Raw genomic sequence first — 18347 nt, 5'->3', positions numbered from 1 at the left:
TGGGTGGAGTGATGGATAATATCATTCTGACCTACCTTATGACCACGATATCCCAAAAAACACTGTAAATTTGTACCTATTCACTGCTTTTTCTTAGTTTATAACTATTCTTTAATGGACTGACTCATACGTTTTCGGTTCTCCTCTCCTGTCAGTGCATCTTCTTCACTACACTCAAAAAAAAGTGAACTTGCTGAATGAATATAAAGCTGGAAATTAATTTTCTATACAACTGGGACTTTTTTTCTCGGCACTGAGTGATTCTGTCATATCGGCTTAATAAATACGGCTCGTGTCAAAAATAACACTCAAAAGCTTAATCTTCCCGTATGAACAAGAACTTTGTCCATGTCACTTCCATCGGTCTTGTCAAATGGATGAAATTGGACCCAAAACAGCATAATTTGTGTAAAATTAGTTGAATCAACCCAATTTAATTGTTATCCAGGTGAATCTGTTGAATCAACCCTTACAGATTATGTTCATCCTGTTATGTTGAAACAACGGAGTTGCCATTTAATAATAGTGTGGAAATTCGCTCCATGTTTTATTTAGTTCCTCAATTTCAAAATAATATTCTCAATTGGTGTTAATTTGATTTAATAGAAATATTCCTATTCATTTGGCTTTTTGTCTTTCTCTTTAGAAAATGTGAGGCTCGCATCGCCGTTCGTTGAATTTTAGGAAAGTGGGAGCTCTTTTTCTGTTTGTACACCAGGTGTTGAGGATCTCACTTGGACCCTGAAAACTAACCTTACAAAGCATCAAACTTTAAAAACAATCTTAATCTTTTTCCACGCGAAAGGAACAAGAAGCTAAAAAACTAGATAGAAGATTCGATCAAGTATGGATTAAATAAAACATTTTATAAGGCTTATAAAGCCAATTTTGCAATCATACACAATTTATGTTTCTAATGCAAAACTAACATAACCTTCATAGAGTGTGTGTGTAAATATTTCTTAAGTTGGTTTGAATGTGTGATGATAGGGAGGCTTTATCACTTAGACTTTAGATATAAAAAGGACGCAAGAGATATTTTTACATAAACAGCTCAACGATTTATCATTTAGTCCAGAAATGGTCAGAAGATAGCTAATACAATTTTTCCCAAAAGGCTTATTTAGCCTGATCACCTGCTTAAAACCCAAATATGTTCAGTTTACAAGTGACAGAAAAAAAAGCAGCATGTCCTCACGTTTGACAAGCTGCGCCAGGTGTTTTTTGGTGGAAGTTTGCTTTAATCTGACCAAAACATGAGTACAAACCTCAAAATAGCTGCAAATTCTGCTTTTTAATAATAGAAAAATGTCATATATTCAGCAGCATCTGTCACGGCTGGTGGGATTTACATTGTTGCTGCAATATTAAAGAGTATTTTTCCAAGTGATTTACATTCATATTAAACACACCATTTTTTCCCCAGCTTCCATGGACGCAGGCATCATTTTACAGTTCAGTTTGTTTTCATATGGGGGGGGGGGGGGGGGGGGGGGGGACACTGCAGGGGGTCCTGGGCTGTCACATCATCACACCTGTCAGTCACAGTTAAATGATCAGTTCAAAATGCTTCAGGGATGTGGAGTCCGACTCTGATGCCAGGGCACACACAGGCGCAGCAGGACACCAAAGTCCTCAGTGCTTCCCAGGTTTGCCCTTCTTCTTCCCTCCTGCAGCTTTTCCTCCTTTACCTTTCCCCTTCCCTCCCTTCCCTTTGGGTCTCCCTGCCGTGTTGCCTTTGCGTCCCTTCTTCCCCGCTCCTTTCTTCCGCCTGGCCGCAGCCTCCTCTCTGTCGTCCTCTCTCATCTGTGTATTCACCGCCTTCGTGATGTCCAACTTGGGCTTCTTGCTGTTGATGTTTTTCAGAAGCTCCAGCTGCTTCTGCCTCTCGTTGGCGAAGTCCCCGATGAGCGGCTCAAACTTCCTCTTCTTGCCCGTGTTCTTGGGGGGTTTCTCTTTGGGCAGACGGTCCTGGAACCTCCCCACAGATGCCGTGGAGGTTTTGGCCACGCTCACGGCTTTGGTCAGCTCGTCTTTGGACTGCTGGGCTTTGGGGAGCAGACCCATGCCGGGGACTTTGACTTTCTGAGCTCTGGCGATGTTTTTCAGCCTGTTGAACTCGTTTTTGGCCACTCTCTCCTTCTTAGCTTTGACGCGTTTGGCGAATTGATCCTCGTTCGGGTCCGCGGTCTCTGGCACCTCGACCAGCCAGTCCTTGGTGTTATCCTTGGCTCTTTGGTAGCCCCAACGCCTCCTCCACTCCTTCGCTGTTTCATCCCAAACCAGATTGGTCTTCTTTTTCTTCTGAATTCCCTTCAGCTTGGCGAACTGCTCCCACTTAGTTGGAGGTCTGGGCCTCGGAGGAGGCTTCTCTCTGGGCAGCCGCGTCGTGGGCTCCGGCAGTTTGGCTACTATCGCCTCCTCGACTCTCTCCGTGGGTTGCTTCCACATTTCATTGATGAGAAGCTGCGTGTTGTCACGCGCTAACGATCGAAGGAAGTCCTCCTTCTTCTTCTCTCTGAAGTCCCGGGACTCGATGCGGTTTTTGTCACAAGCGAGCAGGTTCCCGATGTCAAAGTCCAGGTCCAGGTCTTTCTGGACGGTGATGCTTTTCAGTTGTTCAGCCTCTTCTTGCTCGGCTTTTGCCAACAACTCTTCCACACTGCACGCAGCCATGTTGGTCAGTCCCGAAGCCTCCACTCCACACGTGTGAACTAGAAAAATAACCCCACAGGAATCTACTTCCGGGTCACTGCTGACAAGCTGTGTTGCTGGTTACGGCCACAAGAGGGCGGTGTTGTTTTATTTCTTTGAGCACGGGCCCAATGAAACTGAACGCATGCAGCATTAATGTGAGACCAAAGAAACAAGTAAAGCAAATGTAAATGTTTAGAAATCATATTAATAGAAATATACTTAGAAAATCATCCACAATGCTTCTTAATAATGCAAATTAACATAACAAGCACAGTGACACAAATGTTTGAAAGAAAAAAGAAGGCTGAGGTGAGTACTGCAAACAAAAAGATATAAATATGAGTTAGAAGCATAGAGACATTAGGATATAAGCCAGAACTGCCATAAAAGATTAGGTTTTAAGTGACGGAGCAGTTCAATTTATGCAGGGCTGAGCAAATGTTCATAGCATTACATACATGAGGATATGTGCAGTTTGCATGAGTGATAGTCCAGAAAAATGTATATTAATGTAAGGAGACAGGCGTGGAAACATTACATTAGTGTATTGAGCTTTGTTTTCATTTGCAGGATAAAGGCCTTTGCCCCTATTAATGAGGCCAACTGGAAACAAGATGATATTTATGTTGCCATCTGTGTCAATGTCATTTTAGACTCTTTACAGGTAGCCATTAATGTTAACACACATAAAATGTCTCATACTGTGAGTTGAACTGGTCCAACGACCTCCACAACGACCTGCTAAAGCGTAGAACAATCAGTTTCCTGGGGTGGCAGCTGATGATGATTAAAAAAGTTTGCTTGTGATAGACAAGGATAGAGAGATGCTTCATCTGATCACCTGCTGAGGATTTTTTCTGAAAGTTCTCGCCGTTGCCCAAACCATCTCGTGTGTCGGCTCAAATCTGTGCCAAATTTAACGTTTTAACACATTTAAGTGTTTCTGCTGTCACATGTCATGTGAAACACGTCAGTATCTGACCCAAGAATGACAAAAACTTGTTTTGACAGTGTTCAGAATGGTATTTCAGAGATTGTGTTTTCCTGAAAAAAAAACAAAAACCAATATAAAATGCTGATGACTCATCCTGCACTCAGAGGTGTAGGCTAAAATAATTTTACCCTGAATGAAACACTTCCACCATCCTTCCCCATGACATTGTGAGGTCATCCACTGGTTGATGAGCTGCTGTTTGAAACTTCAAGTTCAGCATTTGACTGCATCGTCTCTTTTCTTTTTCTTTTTACATAGTTAACATGCAGATATAGCTGGAGACTGATGCTTGAAAGTTAATTGGAGACAAAGAACTTCCTTTAGATACTGATATTTATTGAATCGTAGAATTTTTTTAAAAAAAACGACAAGCACACAGATCACAAGGACTACATCCAGATGTTGGCACCATCATGACTTGAGAGTGGATCAGAATTATTTCTGGTCAGAAAATAAATAAGTAAATATATGATTATAAAGATGTAGGAAAATGAGTGATTGTCTGCTCGGCCCGTTAAAGCTGACCAATCAGGGCGAGCTGGTTGTTTTCACTGGAAACATATATGTTACGGTGCAAAAGCAGAGAGTAATCTGCTGGCTGCTTCATGTGGACTATAGGTAAGAAAAAAAGAAACTATGTGAGCTTGGAAGGAAATGAAGGAACCAAATGTGCTTCAGCTGACTGACCAAATTGATGCAGTGACTAGCGTCTCGCTCCTTCAATCACCATCTTTGAAAGCACATCCTTTGGTGCTGAAAAAGATGTTAATTTGTTAAAAAAATTGTTTGTCCGCATCTGGGAAACAAAACAGCCAAGCAAAACGATGTGCCGACTCAAATTGTGCGAGGAACTGTTCGAAACGTTAATAAAACCTGGAAGGATGGTGGTGAAACAGCACTTGTGTGGAGGAAATGTGGTTGGAAGAAAATCTTCAGTGATTGTGATTGGATGCCACCTAAATGTTTATTGGAATTAAATCAAAAGTAAAACTCGTGCCTGTGTAAAAGTGAAAGTAGTGCAAAAAGTACTCAATATTTTCCCGATATTGGGAAGAAACAGCTGTGTAGCTTTAAGAAAACTACACGTCAATGAGAAGGAGCAAAAGGGGGGGAGGGTTTAAAAGGCTTCAATTTTCTGTAGAGCATAAAGATTGGACTATGGAGCAATGGAAAAACGTCATAGGGTTTGATGAGTCCAGATTTACTCTGTGCCAAAGTGATGGGTACATCAGGGTAAGAGGAGCAGCAGATGAGGTGCTGTACAAATCATCCCTTGTGTCTGCTGTTCAAACCTCTGGGGACAGTTATGATCTATGGATGCATTAGTTTGTTAGGTTCAGCAATGTAATTAGCTGGAAATTATAAGTCAGCAGCAACCTCGAATATACTGATTGACTAGGTTTTTCCATCAATAGATATTTCTATTAACACGGGCATATTCCAAGATGTCATGGATTGATTCGTCCTGACATAAACTGATCAAACGTGTGCCAAAGCCAAAGGTGGTCCAGCAAAATGTTTCTGCAGGCGGTGCAGTTTTGCACAAAAGACAAATGCAGTGTTGTCTTCTAAAACATCATTACAGTGATTTCTGTTTGCACATTTGAATCACATATAATGTTTATCAGCAGTTGGAGTTCATGTCCTGCTTGAACTTTAAAGAGCACCTCCAGTACTCGGAAACGTACTGGGATTTGAAGCAAATTATATTGATATGAGAGCCCAAAAACCCACACCATGCTAAGGAACTTTATCTGGGTCTGCATCAAGGTTTCTATGATTCTTTCTTTGCCAATGATCAGCTTTGCTGTCAAGTTCCATGAGATTCAGCTTGGTAGTATTTGTGTTGACAGACAAACAAAAATCTCTCTCCCATCCCTAAGAAAACAGAAATATATATATATATATATCGTAACCTAAGCAAAGAACTCAGAAGCCAAGTTATCTAGTTACATACACATATATGGGCACACATTCACGTCTTCACAAATCTGCCTACGTACCCGATGAAGGTCATGCTCTTGCATAATAACTCCTTTTCTCTCTCGAAGCTCTTTGAGGACTCTTTGTCTATGATGGATCATTCTTGACATTGGAAACAGAAGGTGCCAAAACATACAGATGAAAAAGCATTCCACTGAAAGCTCAAGAACAGCCGCTGGGTGGGCTGAGCGACTGTTTTGAAGACCAGGAAATGAGTGTTAAACCTTAGTATTCACCATTTGTAAATGGAGATGCATGTATTTTTGATTTCATAACATGCATAATGGCACTGCATTTTCTTTCCTTCATCTTATCATTGAAACGGTCTGCAAACTTAAAAGACAAGGTTTCAGAATATTTCACTTCCCTGTGCCGAGTGTGAAAGAAGGAAAGCTAAATAATTGAACAAGTTCTCAGAATAATTTGTCAGTGGAAACTACTGCCTGTTGAAAATACGTACCGTGCAGTTACGAAGCCTGTTGGAAATATGGATTCTTCACTCAAGAATACTTTATTTAAAGAGTGAAGTAATGTATGAAACTCTTTATTGGCATTTTCTCTTTTGTAAGTTTCAGTGCTGTGATTCCTGTAATGCCTGCACATCATTTCAAAGTTCTGGAGCTGTGATAAACTTTATAATAGGACTGCTGAATTTGTTTTCTTGAGATTTTAAATCCCCTGAATTATTAATGACACATCCCTTTCTCTGTTGCCTTGTGTACGGGTTTCTCCTATAGACCCGGGTCTGTAATGACTCTATTTTTATCCTCCTCTTCTCTAATTTGGAGGAAGACGAATGAGGTTCTGCAACAGTTGACTGGCTACTGGTTTGCTCAAAGACGACAGTGTTACAGTGTTATTATTTTGGGCTCCAGTAATTACATTCATCGCTGCGCTTGCCATGTGAATGCTAACATTTTGATAGGCAGAGAGATAAGGTCACAAGTGATGCTGTGTTTGGAGATGTGAAGAGGAAAAGCGTAATTAGTGTCCCAAAGTCCCGGGCGTGATTTAGTGAGGGCTATAAGGTCCTCAGTGATGTGGACATATATCATCTAAAATCGCCCAATTTAAAGATAGTCTACTTGTTAGCAGGCTGCTGGTGTCACTTCTTGCTGACTTGTGATCCGGGGTGAATTCAGCCAAACAGGATTACTTTTCCATGGTGCTCTTTTTTTTTTATTTTTATAAGAGAGGATACACAGCACAGGCTGGATAAAGTTCTCTATGAGCTGAGACCACGAAGCAAAGACATTCCCACTTTCAGCATCTCCAAAGCTTTTAAATGTGCTTAGAGCATAAGACCCGGAAAAAAAATCTTTTCATAACACATTACCGCTTTCAAGTGCAAACCCTTGCAAGTTCGGACTTCTTATTTTTTATTTTTTTAAGCGTTAGTTTGAGCCATAATTTCTTCCAGTATGCCAAAAAAAAAAGAAGACATATGATAATTTAAAAGGGGGGCTGACATTATGCAAGTGAGTGAATCCCGCCTGGGCTTCCTGGGGTGTTAATGCAAATGTAATGTACCGGAGTGGAGAAGGGATTCAGGTCTTTTAAACAGCAAAAGTACATGGGCAGTAAGCAAGATAAATGGCTTTTGACATATGCATAATTAAGAAAATGCACTTTTAAATAGGCTATTAAAAGTGAAATACTGAATGTTCCATGTAATCGTTATGATATAACATAGAGTCTGATGATGATGCATTAATGAAAAAGCAACATGTTAATGCTGGTTGATGCCGAGCTCATTTGAACTTATTTATATAGGACTTTAACTAATGATGACTTTCATCCTTGATGCAGCCCTAATTTGCAACTTGTAATCTTCATTAATCAGTGGATTGTTTGGTTTTTAAAAATGACAAAAAGTGAGAAATGCCGTCGGAATTACCAATTGAAAAGGGACCATTTTTACAACATTTATATTGCCAGAAAATACAGAAAAACAGGTATTAGACCCTCTGCCTTTAACTGCACCATGCATACTGGATTTCTTTTATATGTTATTTTCTATTCGATGAGATTCATGTGTAGTTTAATCCTCACTGTCACAACAGGGTAATCATGTCTTCACTGCAGAACAGTTCATACATCTCTAGACACTTCTTGGTTTAATAACTGTGAAATACACAGAATAAGAATAAAATTAATTTTATTCCTATTTATTTTATTTTTATTTAACTTCTATTCTGATCTATTCACATATTTCTGGCTTCATCTTCCTCTGTCATGTGTCCATAAATCAACTGCTACAGCTTCCATATCTGAATATACTCCTTTATTGATATCATATAGGAAATGTTGATACAGGGTGCGAATGCAAAATATGTAAATCCTTACATGTTTTTCTCTGTAAAAGAAAGGACAACCAGAAGCATCTGAAATCCAGGCAATAGCACTTGATCATCATCGTCTATCGTCATTATGAAAGACACCCTGCCACGTAACAGAATGACTGAGATATAAATAAAGACTTTAAGCGGCTTTGCACATTTCTGATTTTTATGAATGACTACAACCGGTGAATGGTTCACCAAGCAGGGACAAACCCTTAACAGGATTAGTGGTTTGCATTATTCAAACAGCCACAGAGCCCATTCTGCTGTACGTTGTAACACTGTGTATTGAACGGATGACCAGTTAGAATATTCCATTTGTCCATTTTATTCTGAGCTTTACATGCTATGTTTCATGTGTCACAACTGTAGTGCTCTTCTAGGGAAAAGTTATCAAGAAAAAATTGATAGGGGTTTTCTGCCTGTTAGCCACCAAGATTCACCTATAGCATGAGAGAAGAAAGAAAATGTAATTATGCAAAAATTTGCCTCAGGCGTGAAACCTCCTTCTCCTTCTAACAGAAAGTTGACCTGTTAGCATCAAAGGGGAGAAGGGAACGCTGGAGGCCGAGACACAGGAGCACAAAATAATCTCATCAGCACCATCCTGGAATAAATCAGACATGATTAGCTGCTGACAGTTTGTTTGTATATTTTTAGTCATTGAGTTATTACATACAATTCTTTGACCTACTTGGCTTGAGGACAGAGAAGGTATTTTTGTGTATTTTGTCAAGACTGGGAGAAATATTTTTCTGCCTGTTCTGCCTTTAAAGAAGATGCTGTATTTTTATGTTTTCCAAGGTGACGTCTGCTCTTCTACAGGGAAAATTAAAGAGGCGACTGAGCACGGCGAGGGGTATTTTCAGATTCCACGTGTCACAGCAGCACATAAAGTGAAGATGTTGATGTATAAGTGTGTAAAATATCACGGCGAATAACAGCTTCATGACGTTTCTATATCGGGAATCTGTTATGTTCACCCTAGACTGCTCATACAAAGCAAATTAAAAAGAAAAAAAAATCCAGATGATTATTTTAGGTGATCTTATAAATGACACCCTGTGATTCCTGTTTTCAGGCCAGTTGAGGAGCTGAGTGTCCCCTCACGAACTGAGTTTAGTTGCCTGACAGTTGAGGTCAGAGCTTTTATTGATCTGCTGTGGTTGGGACAGAAATACCATTTGGCAATGAGCAGTGCCTCACAGCTACCTGCTGCTCCCAAACTACCGCCTACGCCACGTGGCATCTCTCTCTCTCTGAGAGGCCAGAAGATCAACTACATCATCTCCTTTTTCATGTATTGCAGGCAAAATGGACATTAACTTGGGCTTATGTTGAAGCATCTCTTCATTTAAAACATGGAAAAAGAGGGCAGAAGGTATGTGTTTGCACCTCTTTCTGTTTGTGATGTTACTCAGCTCTCTGGAACCACGACGCAGCAGGTGTACTATTTGCAGGTGACCAAGAGACAGAGCTTTGGAATTGCACCCCTATCCTCTCTGTCTGGTTGACACGAGTGAAACAGTCCAGCTCCCTAAAACCTGGATGACTTCCTAGACACAGCATGACATGGAGAGTCCTTGAGATATCATTCCAACCACATTACGACTGTGGGTCTGCGTGTGAGAGAGGCGGTGTGACCACGTAAGCAGCAGCATTACGCGTGTGTACGTGTGAGTGAGTGTGTGTGTGTGTTTTAGTGGCTCCATGCTGGATGCTGGAAGAAGACGGGGCCGGGTAGTGCCTTGTGTCACGGCAACTTACAGAGGTCGTCCCTCAGTTTGGTCTTCAGCTGCACTGTGGGGGCTTATCGCAATGACATCATTGGTTATACTCTGTGCTATTTGGAGCCACGGTAAGCCTCCAACTCGTCTCAAGTTCGTCAGAATAACGATTAGAAGTTATTTACAAATCTCTTCCTCTCCTTTTCCAGCTTTTTTAGCTTGTGACACATTTTTGATGGTCTTAACATTTGTATGCAGTCATATGAATTCAAATTACGTCAAAGAAGGAAGATAAACTGTTAAAGTATTAGTGTCATCCGGTATAGAAAAGGCCTTCAATAAACTGAAGAGAAGTACCTGTTTTTAACTTAACATGAATTTAGCTTTATTTCAAAATCAATTTTGAAAAGGTATACAGTGAATACTGACCTGACCTACTCCACAGTTGCCTCCACAGATGCATCCCAGTGGCCTCTTGAGTAGAGGATATGCAGCTGTCTTTTTTAATATCAACATGAAAATATCCCTAATTTATCAGTAAGTACTCCGAAGCTGTGGGGTCAACATAGTGAACCTTTGGATGATCTCTGCAGAACACACAGGAAGCCTTCTCATCTTTATTATCAAGTCAATTTCGTACGAAATGTTTCTAAATTTGTGAATAACAGCCTTTTCACGGTTGGTCAGTTAAGACTAAGGCACCTGAACCTATTTTAGTAAATGCTTAACTGCAAGTCCACCAAATTTGATGCAACACAAGTCCTGTTTTGTGGCCCATTACCTTTTAACTTCATCTAACTTTGACCAAAGACCAATGGCTGAAAACATCAGTATCTGGGTGGTACGGTGGGTATGAAGGTGGGCGTGTGCTCAGCTGTATCTGGGACTGAAAACTTGAAAACTTCCTGTTCTTGCCAACTTTTACTTTCATTAAACATTTTTCTGGTCAGTTGCTGTTTGGTTAGGTTTGGGCACAAAAACTACAAGGTTAGTTTAAGGAAAGCATCACAATTTAGGTGAGGTAAACCACTTGATGTGTTGCTGAGGAAAAAACCAGCAGATCTATTACATGTTTTGGTGTAATAATGGGTTGATTTGACTCCTAGGTGACTCAGTACTGTGCCTGAAGGCAAGCTGTGTAGATGAAACACTGGAACTGCTGAGCTGCATCACTTTCTGTGCTGACAATGTGTGCAACACGGATAGATTTTAAAGCACCAGATGGCACACTCTAGTACACTCTAGTACTTCCTCCTCACATTATTGTCTATTTTGGAATGATGTTGTCGGCTATCGGGCTGTAAACTAAATTTCAATTAATGACATTTGGAGATGGCAAATTTCCTAAAAATCTTAAATAACTGCAGGATAAAAGTGAAAAATAATATTTATCCAGCTGTTCTCCTCTCCTGATCTTTCACAAGTTCTATCATCTTGATAAAGATGAGCAATATAGCGAAATTCATATGGTATATGTTTTCCAACACATCCCCATCTGTATGATACTTGATCAATACTTTAATCTGGAAAAATAAATCTGCTTGTTGAAGGAGAGTCGTGCTTGCTTTATATTTATTGTTTATCAACATCCACCATTACAATTAAACCTTGCTACAATGGTCAAGAATAAACCTTCTCAAAACTACTCATAGGCTTCACACTGATGTATTGTCTTCAGAAAGCTCGCTGCACTCTCTAATTTACTCCCAGCTTCCCACAGGAGCCTCCAAAGCAGCCAATACTCCTTAATACTATTAAGATTTGGCCTCAGTTTGGGAAACAATACAGTTTAGACAGAGCTTCGGTCCACACATCAATCCTAAACAATTACTAACTCTTTAAATAAGGATTTTTATGAAAATTCTATTTTCCCTCCTTTTTCATCCCTTTCAGCTTAACAGCTTTTGGGAGTTGTCGTCTCACATCACTGCTGGAGTGACATCCTCTGCCTGATGTATTCCTCATCCATATGTGCCAAGTGCTTCAAAGAGCTCACTTCGACAATGCTGAACGGACAGAGATCTTTTCTGATGGAAGCTATACTGGTAACATCTGCTGGCTACCTCGTTCTCATCATTTGAATAAGTTCTTGACAGCCCTGAAGCTAAATGATTTGGGGTCTAATTGATTCATAACATAATGCAGCCCACAACCCACTAAGTGTTCAGTCTCCTCCTAACTTTCCCTCCAGTCTATTAGCAGCCTTCTTGTCCGAAAGAGAAAAAAATCTTATTCCTTTCTCAATTGGAAAAGTCATTTACCTTGTGTGCCACTGTGGGTTTGCTTTGACCCTCTGTATTTGTTAATGTTTTGTTATTGCCTGCTCTGGCCTCATTAATTTCAGCGATTAATTAATCTGTTGGTCGCTGGTTGCACTGAAATAATAAAGTTTATGAAAAATTGTTTTCTCAACACTTTTCCTTGACCTCAGAGAACAACAGCAGGTCAAAGAAAAGGTGTGATAGTGAATTCATCCGGACTAATGAACAGACACCCAAGGAGCTAAGAAAGTACGACAGCATTTCACGAGGTGGTGCCACGGCAGATGTTGATGTACGACAATGACGAACATCGTTTAGAAGACACACTAACTGCATTTGATACTTTAGTTTGTGTGTTCCTACTGTGTTGTTTCATGCAGTAAATACAATACACAGTCCTAATCACCTTAATAAAATGTAACATTTCACCCTTTCAGTCTCAATGCTTCTGAACATCTGCAATATGCAGAAAGTGTTTGTGCCCTGTAACCAGCAGCAAGGCCCACTGAAGATATTGGAAGTGTGATGCTGGAATAAATTCCAGGAACCTTGTTTGAGATACTGGAGTTCATGCCCGTCTTGAGACAGTTTGAGTTTGTTTTTAAGCTTTATTCTCCCTCTCTGGTTAGGTTTATGCACAAATGCAGCTTGATTAGCTTGGGAAAAGACCATAGTTTGGCTTAACATCCCAGCATGATCCTGGAAAAATGTCAGTATGTGTGGATTTCACGGTGATGAGAAAAGAGTGCAAGTATTGATAAACATTTAAAGCAGTGGTTTCCAAATTTTATTCCTTAAAGCCTTGAATACTTTTATTTGTAAAAAAAAAAAAAAAGCTGCTGTACTGCTTGAAGGTGAGCAAGCTCCTCATCCACACTGGGGTATTTCACATTTTCAAGGCTAGAAATCAATGCAGAGTAAAGTGGTGCGCACAGTTTCACTGAACTGTTTCATCTCTGGTGGAATTTGTTGTGGCTCCACTTTTGACATTTTCCTATAAATGCACTCCAGTTTGGCCATGGACGGTGTCTGCACTGAATGATGTTTGATTGAGGACGCTGCATCCGCTTTCAGCCTCCTCTCTGAGATTATATTTGAACATGAGCCATGTCATGTAATCGAAAATACATCACACAGGCTGTGTTGTTTCACAAGTTATTTTATTTCATGCCATTTTAAGAAAAAAGTACATAAGCTCTTGTCCATGTGACAACCATTGCTCCTCCGTGTATTAACAGCTGTGTTTGATGCACTGTGTCCTCCCACTTTAGACAATCAACAGTGCAAATCTAATTTTGACAAAATGTGTGTTGTGAAAACCTCACGAAACCCAGGGATCTTTGATTCAGGTTGGAAGGGACTTATTTAAAGATCCTGGCCAACTCCTATCATAGTTGTCATTGTTAGAGGTTAGCTTTACAGATGACGTGTTATGCCTTTTTATGCCAATTTTTTACAATTTGACACTATTTTCGAGGTCTTACTCAAAAGTACCTTATCAAAGTACCTCTTGGTTTAAGCACAGGACCTCTTGTCTCAGCCCTGTTTTATTTCCTCTCTGTTAACGGTCTGTTTTCAGGGGTGGAGCTTAAGCAAGTGATAAACCCTATCGTTTTGGTGAGGTCAGCAGCTACTCTGCTCATAGAAATGCACGTGTATCATTAATTACCATGTTTCAACATTTTGAATATATTAACATCATTAGATAATTGTACTTGGAGGCCTACATCTTTTTCAGAAACATACTGGTAATGGCAACACACCAAGAGCTGTGTACAGCATTCACTCTAGCAGCAAGAGCGGGGAGAAGATCGGTGTTGTGCTGTAAACACACCTTATCCACACAGCTGCAGGTTGTCGGAAATTACAGAATGTAACCATTCAACTAAAAAGTTTCAGTCAACAAAGTAATGTGGTAACAATAATGTTAATCTTTGAAAATGTAAGCGCAAAAACCTCTTAAACATTGGTGTATGTCATGTTCATGATCTACGCCGTTAGCAGTAGCTACTGCTAAACAAAAAAATAATCAAAGAAAACCACAGCAAATTATTTGTCAGATACTTTTCTATGTAAGAGTCAAGCTTAAAACCGAACATTTTTATGCTATGCTGGCTTCATACAAACAGGTTTAGCAAAAGCGGTGGTGTGAACTTAGTGAGTGATGTAATTTGAAAGGAAAATCGGATTGGCTCCTAAAAAAAGAACCTTCAAACAAAGAGACACTATAAAAAACATCAAAGGTTGTGTTTTTGGGGGGGTTATACTTGCTGGTGACTTCAGACACCCTGATATATGCTCTTAAGAATAGAAAAAAGATTTTTCCATAGTATGTCATTTTTAAAAGAAGGCACTAGGAAAGGCAAATCTGTGGACATAAACTCTGGTGTGGAAGGGCCAAAAGTAAAAACTAAAAAAAATCTGACAAAATGAACACAAAGCCAATCTCTTAGATATATACCAATGCATATCAACAGGCTAGGAAAACAGATGAACTGACAAAGGGAAAAGAGGAAGACAAGACTGTAGACACACCAGGCTTGAATGGTGACTGGACACAGGTGGGAGCAATCAAGACAATTAGAGGGACTAGCGTTGAACCAACACAGGAAGTAGAACAACATAAAGAAAATATTGGGAGTATACTTTCATAATAAATTAGGAAAGGAGCACCCAGTGTGAATTTTGATAACTCCACGCCGGTGTCATGTTTCCATCACTTCCAGTTAGAGGAGGAGCTGACAAATACCAGAGACTCGTGCAGAGCAATTTGACGTGGGACTGAAAGCCAGTTGTACCCTTTCCCATCAAAGACAAAAGCCAGAAGGCTGGGTCCACTTTCCAGGACTAAAGACAACATTGTGTTTCTGCCCAACAAAATCCTAACCTGTTATCACTTCTATTTCACACCGTCGCACTAAGACTATTTTATTGATTAAAAAAGTAAAGAAAAAATTATCACATTGACATACTGAATAATTTAAAATATACCTATATGTTTTTTTGGCAAAGGTTACATGTGATTGTTGATGCCACATCTTAAGTCCATGTGGTGAATCTGCTGCAGCTACAAGAAAACAAATACACCTGTGTCCTTGTGGCTGAGGTATTCTTTTGACGTCTTCACCTAGCAACCAGATGCAGACTCCTTAAGGTTTAATCTGTGCTGTCACAGGTCCTCCCATTCTTTCACGTCATAATCATGTTATGTCTCCACTGGGCTTCATGACTTGTGAGGTGCCTTTAAATAGCTTGTCATCTTCTCAAACAGCCTGTGGTATTTTTCTCATGTTTATAATATAATCTCAGCTTCCCCAACACTTCCAGGAAGAGAGAGATGAGCAAAACACCAACTTTTTGCCAAACCAGCCTAATGTGTCATCGAGCCCCTCCAAGTGGAAGCTGAGAAATCTTCTTTGACGCCTCAGCGCAGCCCCGGTAATGAGGGGGCTGAGCACTGGGCCCCTATGTGAGGGGCATCCAGGGCCTATATCGATCTCCCGTTAATTAGTCCGTAGGTTCACATTGGCGCATAATTAGAATGATCCTAAGCTTAATGAATGCAAAGAGTCACTAATCCCTGTGGGGAAATTTTCACTAAAGAAAAGATGTAGAAGGGGAAACAATATGTGCAAAAAAAGAAGATAAAAAAGTGTTTTTCTATTAAAATAGCACTGTTATTTCAGAGTAATGTAATGACTACTGATCATGAGTGGGAAAATAAGAGCACAAGCAGCCCTAATGGTAAGCCCATCAAAGACAGCTTTTGGTCCCTAAGTGCTATTCAAATTAATGGAAACTGATCCAATGGCAATGAACCAAAGGGAATTAAAAAAAAACTTCATTTTATGAATAATGCTTTCATATAAAATATGACCAGTAACAACAGGCCTCTTGAAAGATGCGTGAGGATGCAGTGGAAATGCTGGTACCTCCCTTGTAGGTTGCAAGTTATGGAGCATTTGAGGAGACTTTTTGTCTTCCTTTTGAACTCTCAATCATGTGTGAATGCCAATTGGAAAGTGCTGAGTGAGAGATTCAAGTCAGGATTCAGTGACAAAAAGTGTATCTGGAAAGAAGAACTATAGTTACTTTGAGGCTGCCATGTATGACTTTGGTAACATCGTTTTTACCGACTGATTTCCATTTCTATCTTTCCAACTGGACAATGCATCAGCCCATTACTTGCCAATTCACCTGACAGCCATCTGCATCTGCAGAAGGGGATGCTGTCGCACTAATGATGTGCACTCATTTGAATGACATTTTCAGCGCAAAGCATTGCACCCTGAATAGATCCCAAGAAATCCACCAGGGAGTAGTACCTTTGTTTCTGCGCCATTCAACAGAACAACTCATTAGATCAGTCAATGTTGTTGAATGTGCCAGACGTGAGGTGCTCATTAGCTAAAGGGCAGAAGTCACCTTGGTCCACTCAACCTCAGGGCCACTGTCACTTACTGCTACCACAGCGTCTGTGTGTGCATGTTAAACAATCCTGTGCGATCTGGTTGACGTCAGTGAAGGTGATATAAAGTATTCCTCCTGCTCTCATGACTGTATACCTCAAGCTGACTCCTGTCAGCCTCTTTGCTTTGTTCTCCAAAAAGTTTTCTGATCAGTGCCTTGATAAAATGGTGATCACGCATCGTTTAACAGTTTGTCTCGACATGATGCAACAGTCTGTAATTGCATGCTAGCTTCACCCAGCCGTGCTCTCTTGTAGCATGACAGAGGTCAAACAGCACTGCGATCCCAGGGGAAGCTCCTTAGCTATAAATGATATGGATAACATTGGTCTGTGCTGTGGCCCTCAGGCATCAGTGTGCTCTCTTTGATATGCAAATTGAATATAATCTTTTTTTCTCCAGAGGGCACTGGAATATGAGTATTACATGTAATCCTTAAGTTTAGTCATCACTAATATTAGATTGCAGATATTCTCTTTGCAAAGCAAATGTCCAGAAATCTCAACAGCAGATGTCCTGTGTGGACGAAGTGAACAAGCATTTGGTCAGAGGGGTGTTGGCCATAAATGGACATTCAAAAGACTTGTGGCATATGAGCTGTTGTAACAAATAAAGCAACCCTCTTTCATTTCTGAGGTTTTTTGTATCTGAACATAATAAAATTACATGATCCTTACCTCATGTGAAATATTACACTATGTAAAAAAACTAAAGTACACCCCATGATTCAACAACTTGTAGAATCACCTTTGACTGGTAAAACCTTGAAATGTTTGTTTTCTGTTTATGAGTGCCTCACATTTTTCTGGAGGAATGTTGGTATTTTACACTCTCTTTAAATTTTTTTGTTTCAGTTTGTTGAGATTCATTTATGCACAGCTCTTTTTAAGGTCCTGCCTCAGCCTTTCCATCAGGTTGATTTCAATAGGTTTGTTGTACATTTGTTGCTGTGTTTCAGATTACTGTCCTGTTGTATGACCCAGAGATGGCAGATGCAGAGAAGTTCTTGGTCAATCTGACCAACTGCAAGGCATCCAGGTCCAGAAGTTTTGTAGTTTGTTCAGAAACTTTTCAAACTAAAGCCGTGCTGCCATGTTCTTTTGTGAGAGTCACGGAGCCCTTTCCAGACGACCCACACTTGTTCAGTCTTTTTCTCTATTTGTACAGTTACAAACATTTAACATGCTGACTGTGGCCTGCAGAGTCTGAGATGTAGCTCTGAGCATAGCACAGTCTGCCCTTGGTGTCACATGCTCTGATGTCCCCTCCTGGGAAGACTGCCAACTCTCTTGAATGTTTTCCAATCGTGAATAATCTTTCTGTAGAATGATGGACTGATGGAAAATGTTTGGAAATTACATTATAATCCTGTCCAGATTGATGGGAAGCAGCAGTTGCTTGTCTTAGATCATTGTCGATGTCTTTCCTCTTTGGCATTGTGTTAAAACGCACTTGAATGCTCCAGATTAGCAAAAAGCCCAAACTTCTAATTTTGTAGAAGACACTTGCTGACGATCAATTAATGAAGTGCATTTGATTAGCAGAACCTCTGCTATTTACCCTCTTAATTATACTAGCAGCAGTAAGGGTGGGTTTGGCTTGTCATTCACTGCTTTTACAATTAGCTTAGTTTTTGTTAAATAAATAATGACACAATGTAATATCTCACGGATTGTTGTTCTTCTGAGGTAGTATTTACCTAATTCAAGGGCCAGAGCTTTTTTTAATTTGCCCTGATGGGTAAAACCTAAGAAATGAAAGAAGGTATACTTTCTGTTTCACATAAAACCACCAAACTGAAGCAGCATCTTTGTCAATCATCCCCCTGCGAACTGCAGCTTGCGACCCTCAGCATACAAAGCTCAAATGTACAG

The 18347-nt window shown here is 40.1% G+C and overlaps 1 protein-coding gene across 1 annotated transcript; it reads right to left on the bottom strand.

The window, feature by feature from the left end:
• Nucleotides 1-845: 845 nt before the first annotated feature.
• On the bottom strand, nt 846-2734 carry rrs1 (ribosome biogenesis regulator 1 homolog). Its single transcript, XM_072378618.1, has one exon. The coding sequence runs from the start codon at nt 2674-2676 to the stop codon at nt 1636-1638; it is 1041 nt and encodes a 346-aa protein (XP_072234719.1). The 5' UTR covers nt 2677-2734; the 3' UTR covers nt 846-1635.
• Between the last annotated feature and the right edge of the window lie 15613 nt (nt 2735-18347).

Source organism: Leuresthes tenuis, unplaced genomic scaffold (genome assembly GCF_036924035.1).
Source record: "Leuresthes tenuis unplaced genomic scaffold, fLeuTen1.0.hap1 SCAF_24, whole genome shotgun sequence".
Classification (NCBI taxonomy): domain Eukaryota; kingdom Metazoa; phylum Chordata; class Actinopteri; order Atheriniformes; family Atherinopsidae; genus Leuresthes; species Leuresthes tenuis.
This window is presented reverse-complemented; position numbering and strand designations above follow the sequence as displayed.

Excerpts from the sequence above, each read along its gene's own strand:
- rrs1 (XM_072378618.1), bottom strand. The coding sequence starts at position 2,676 with ATGGCTGCGTGCAGTGTGGAAGAGTTGTTGGCAAAAGCCGAGCAAGAA.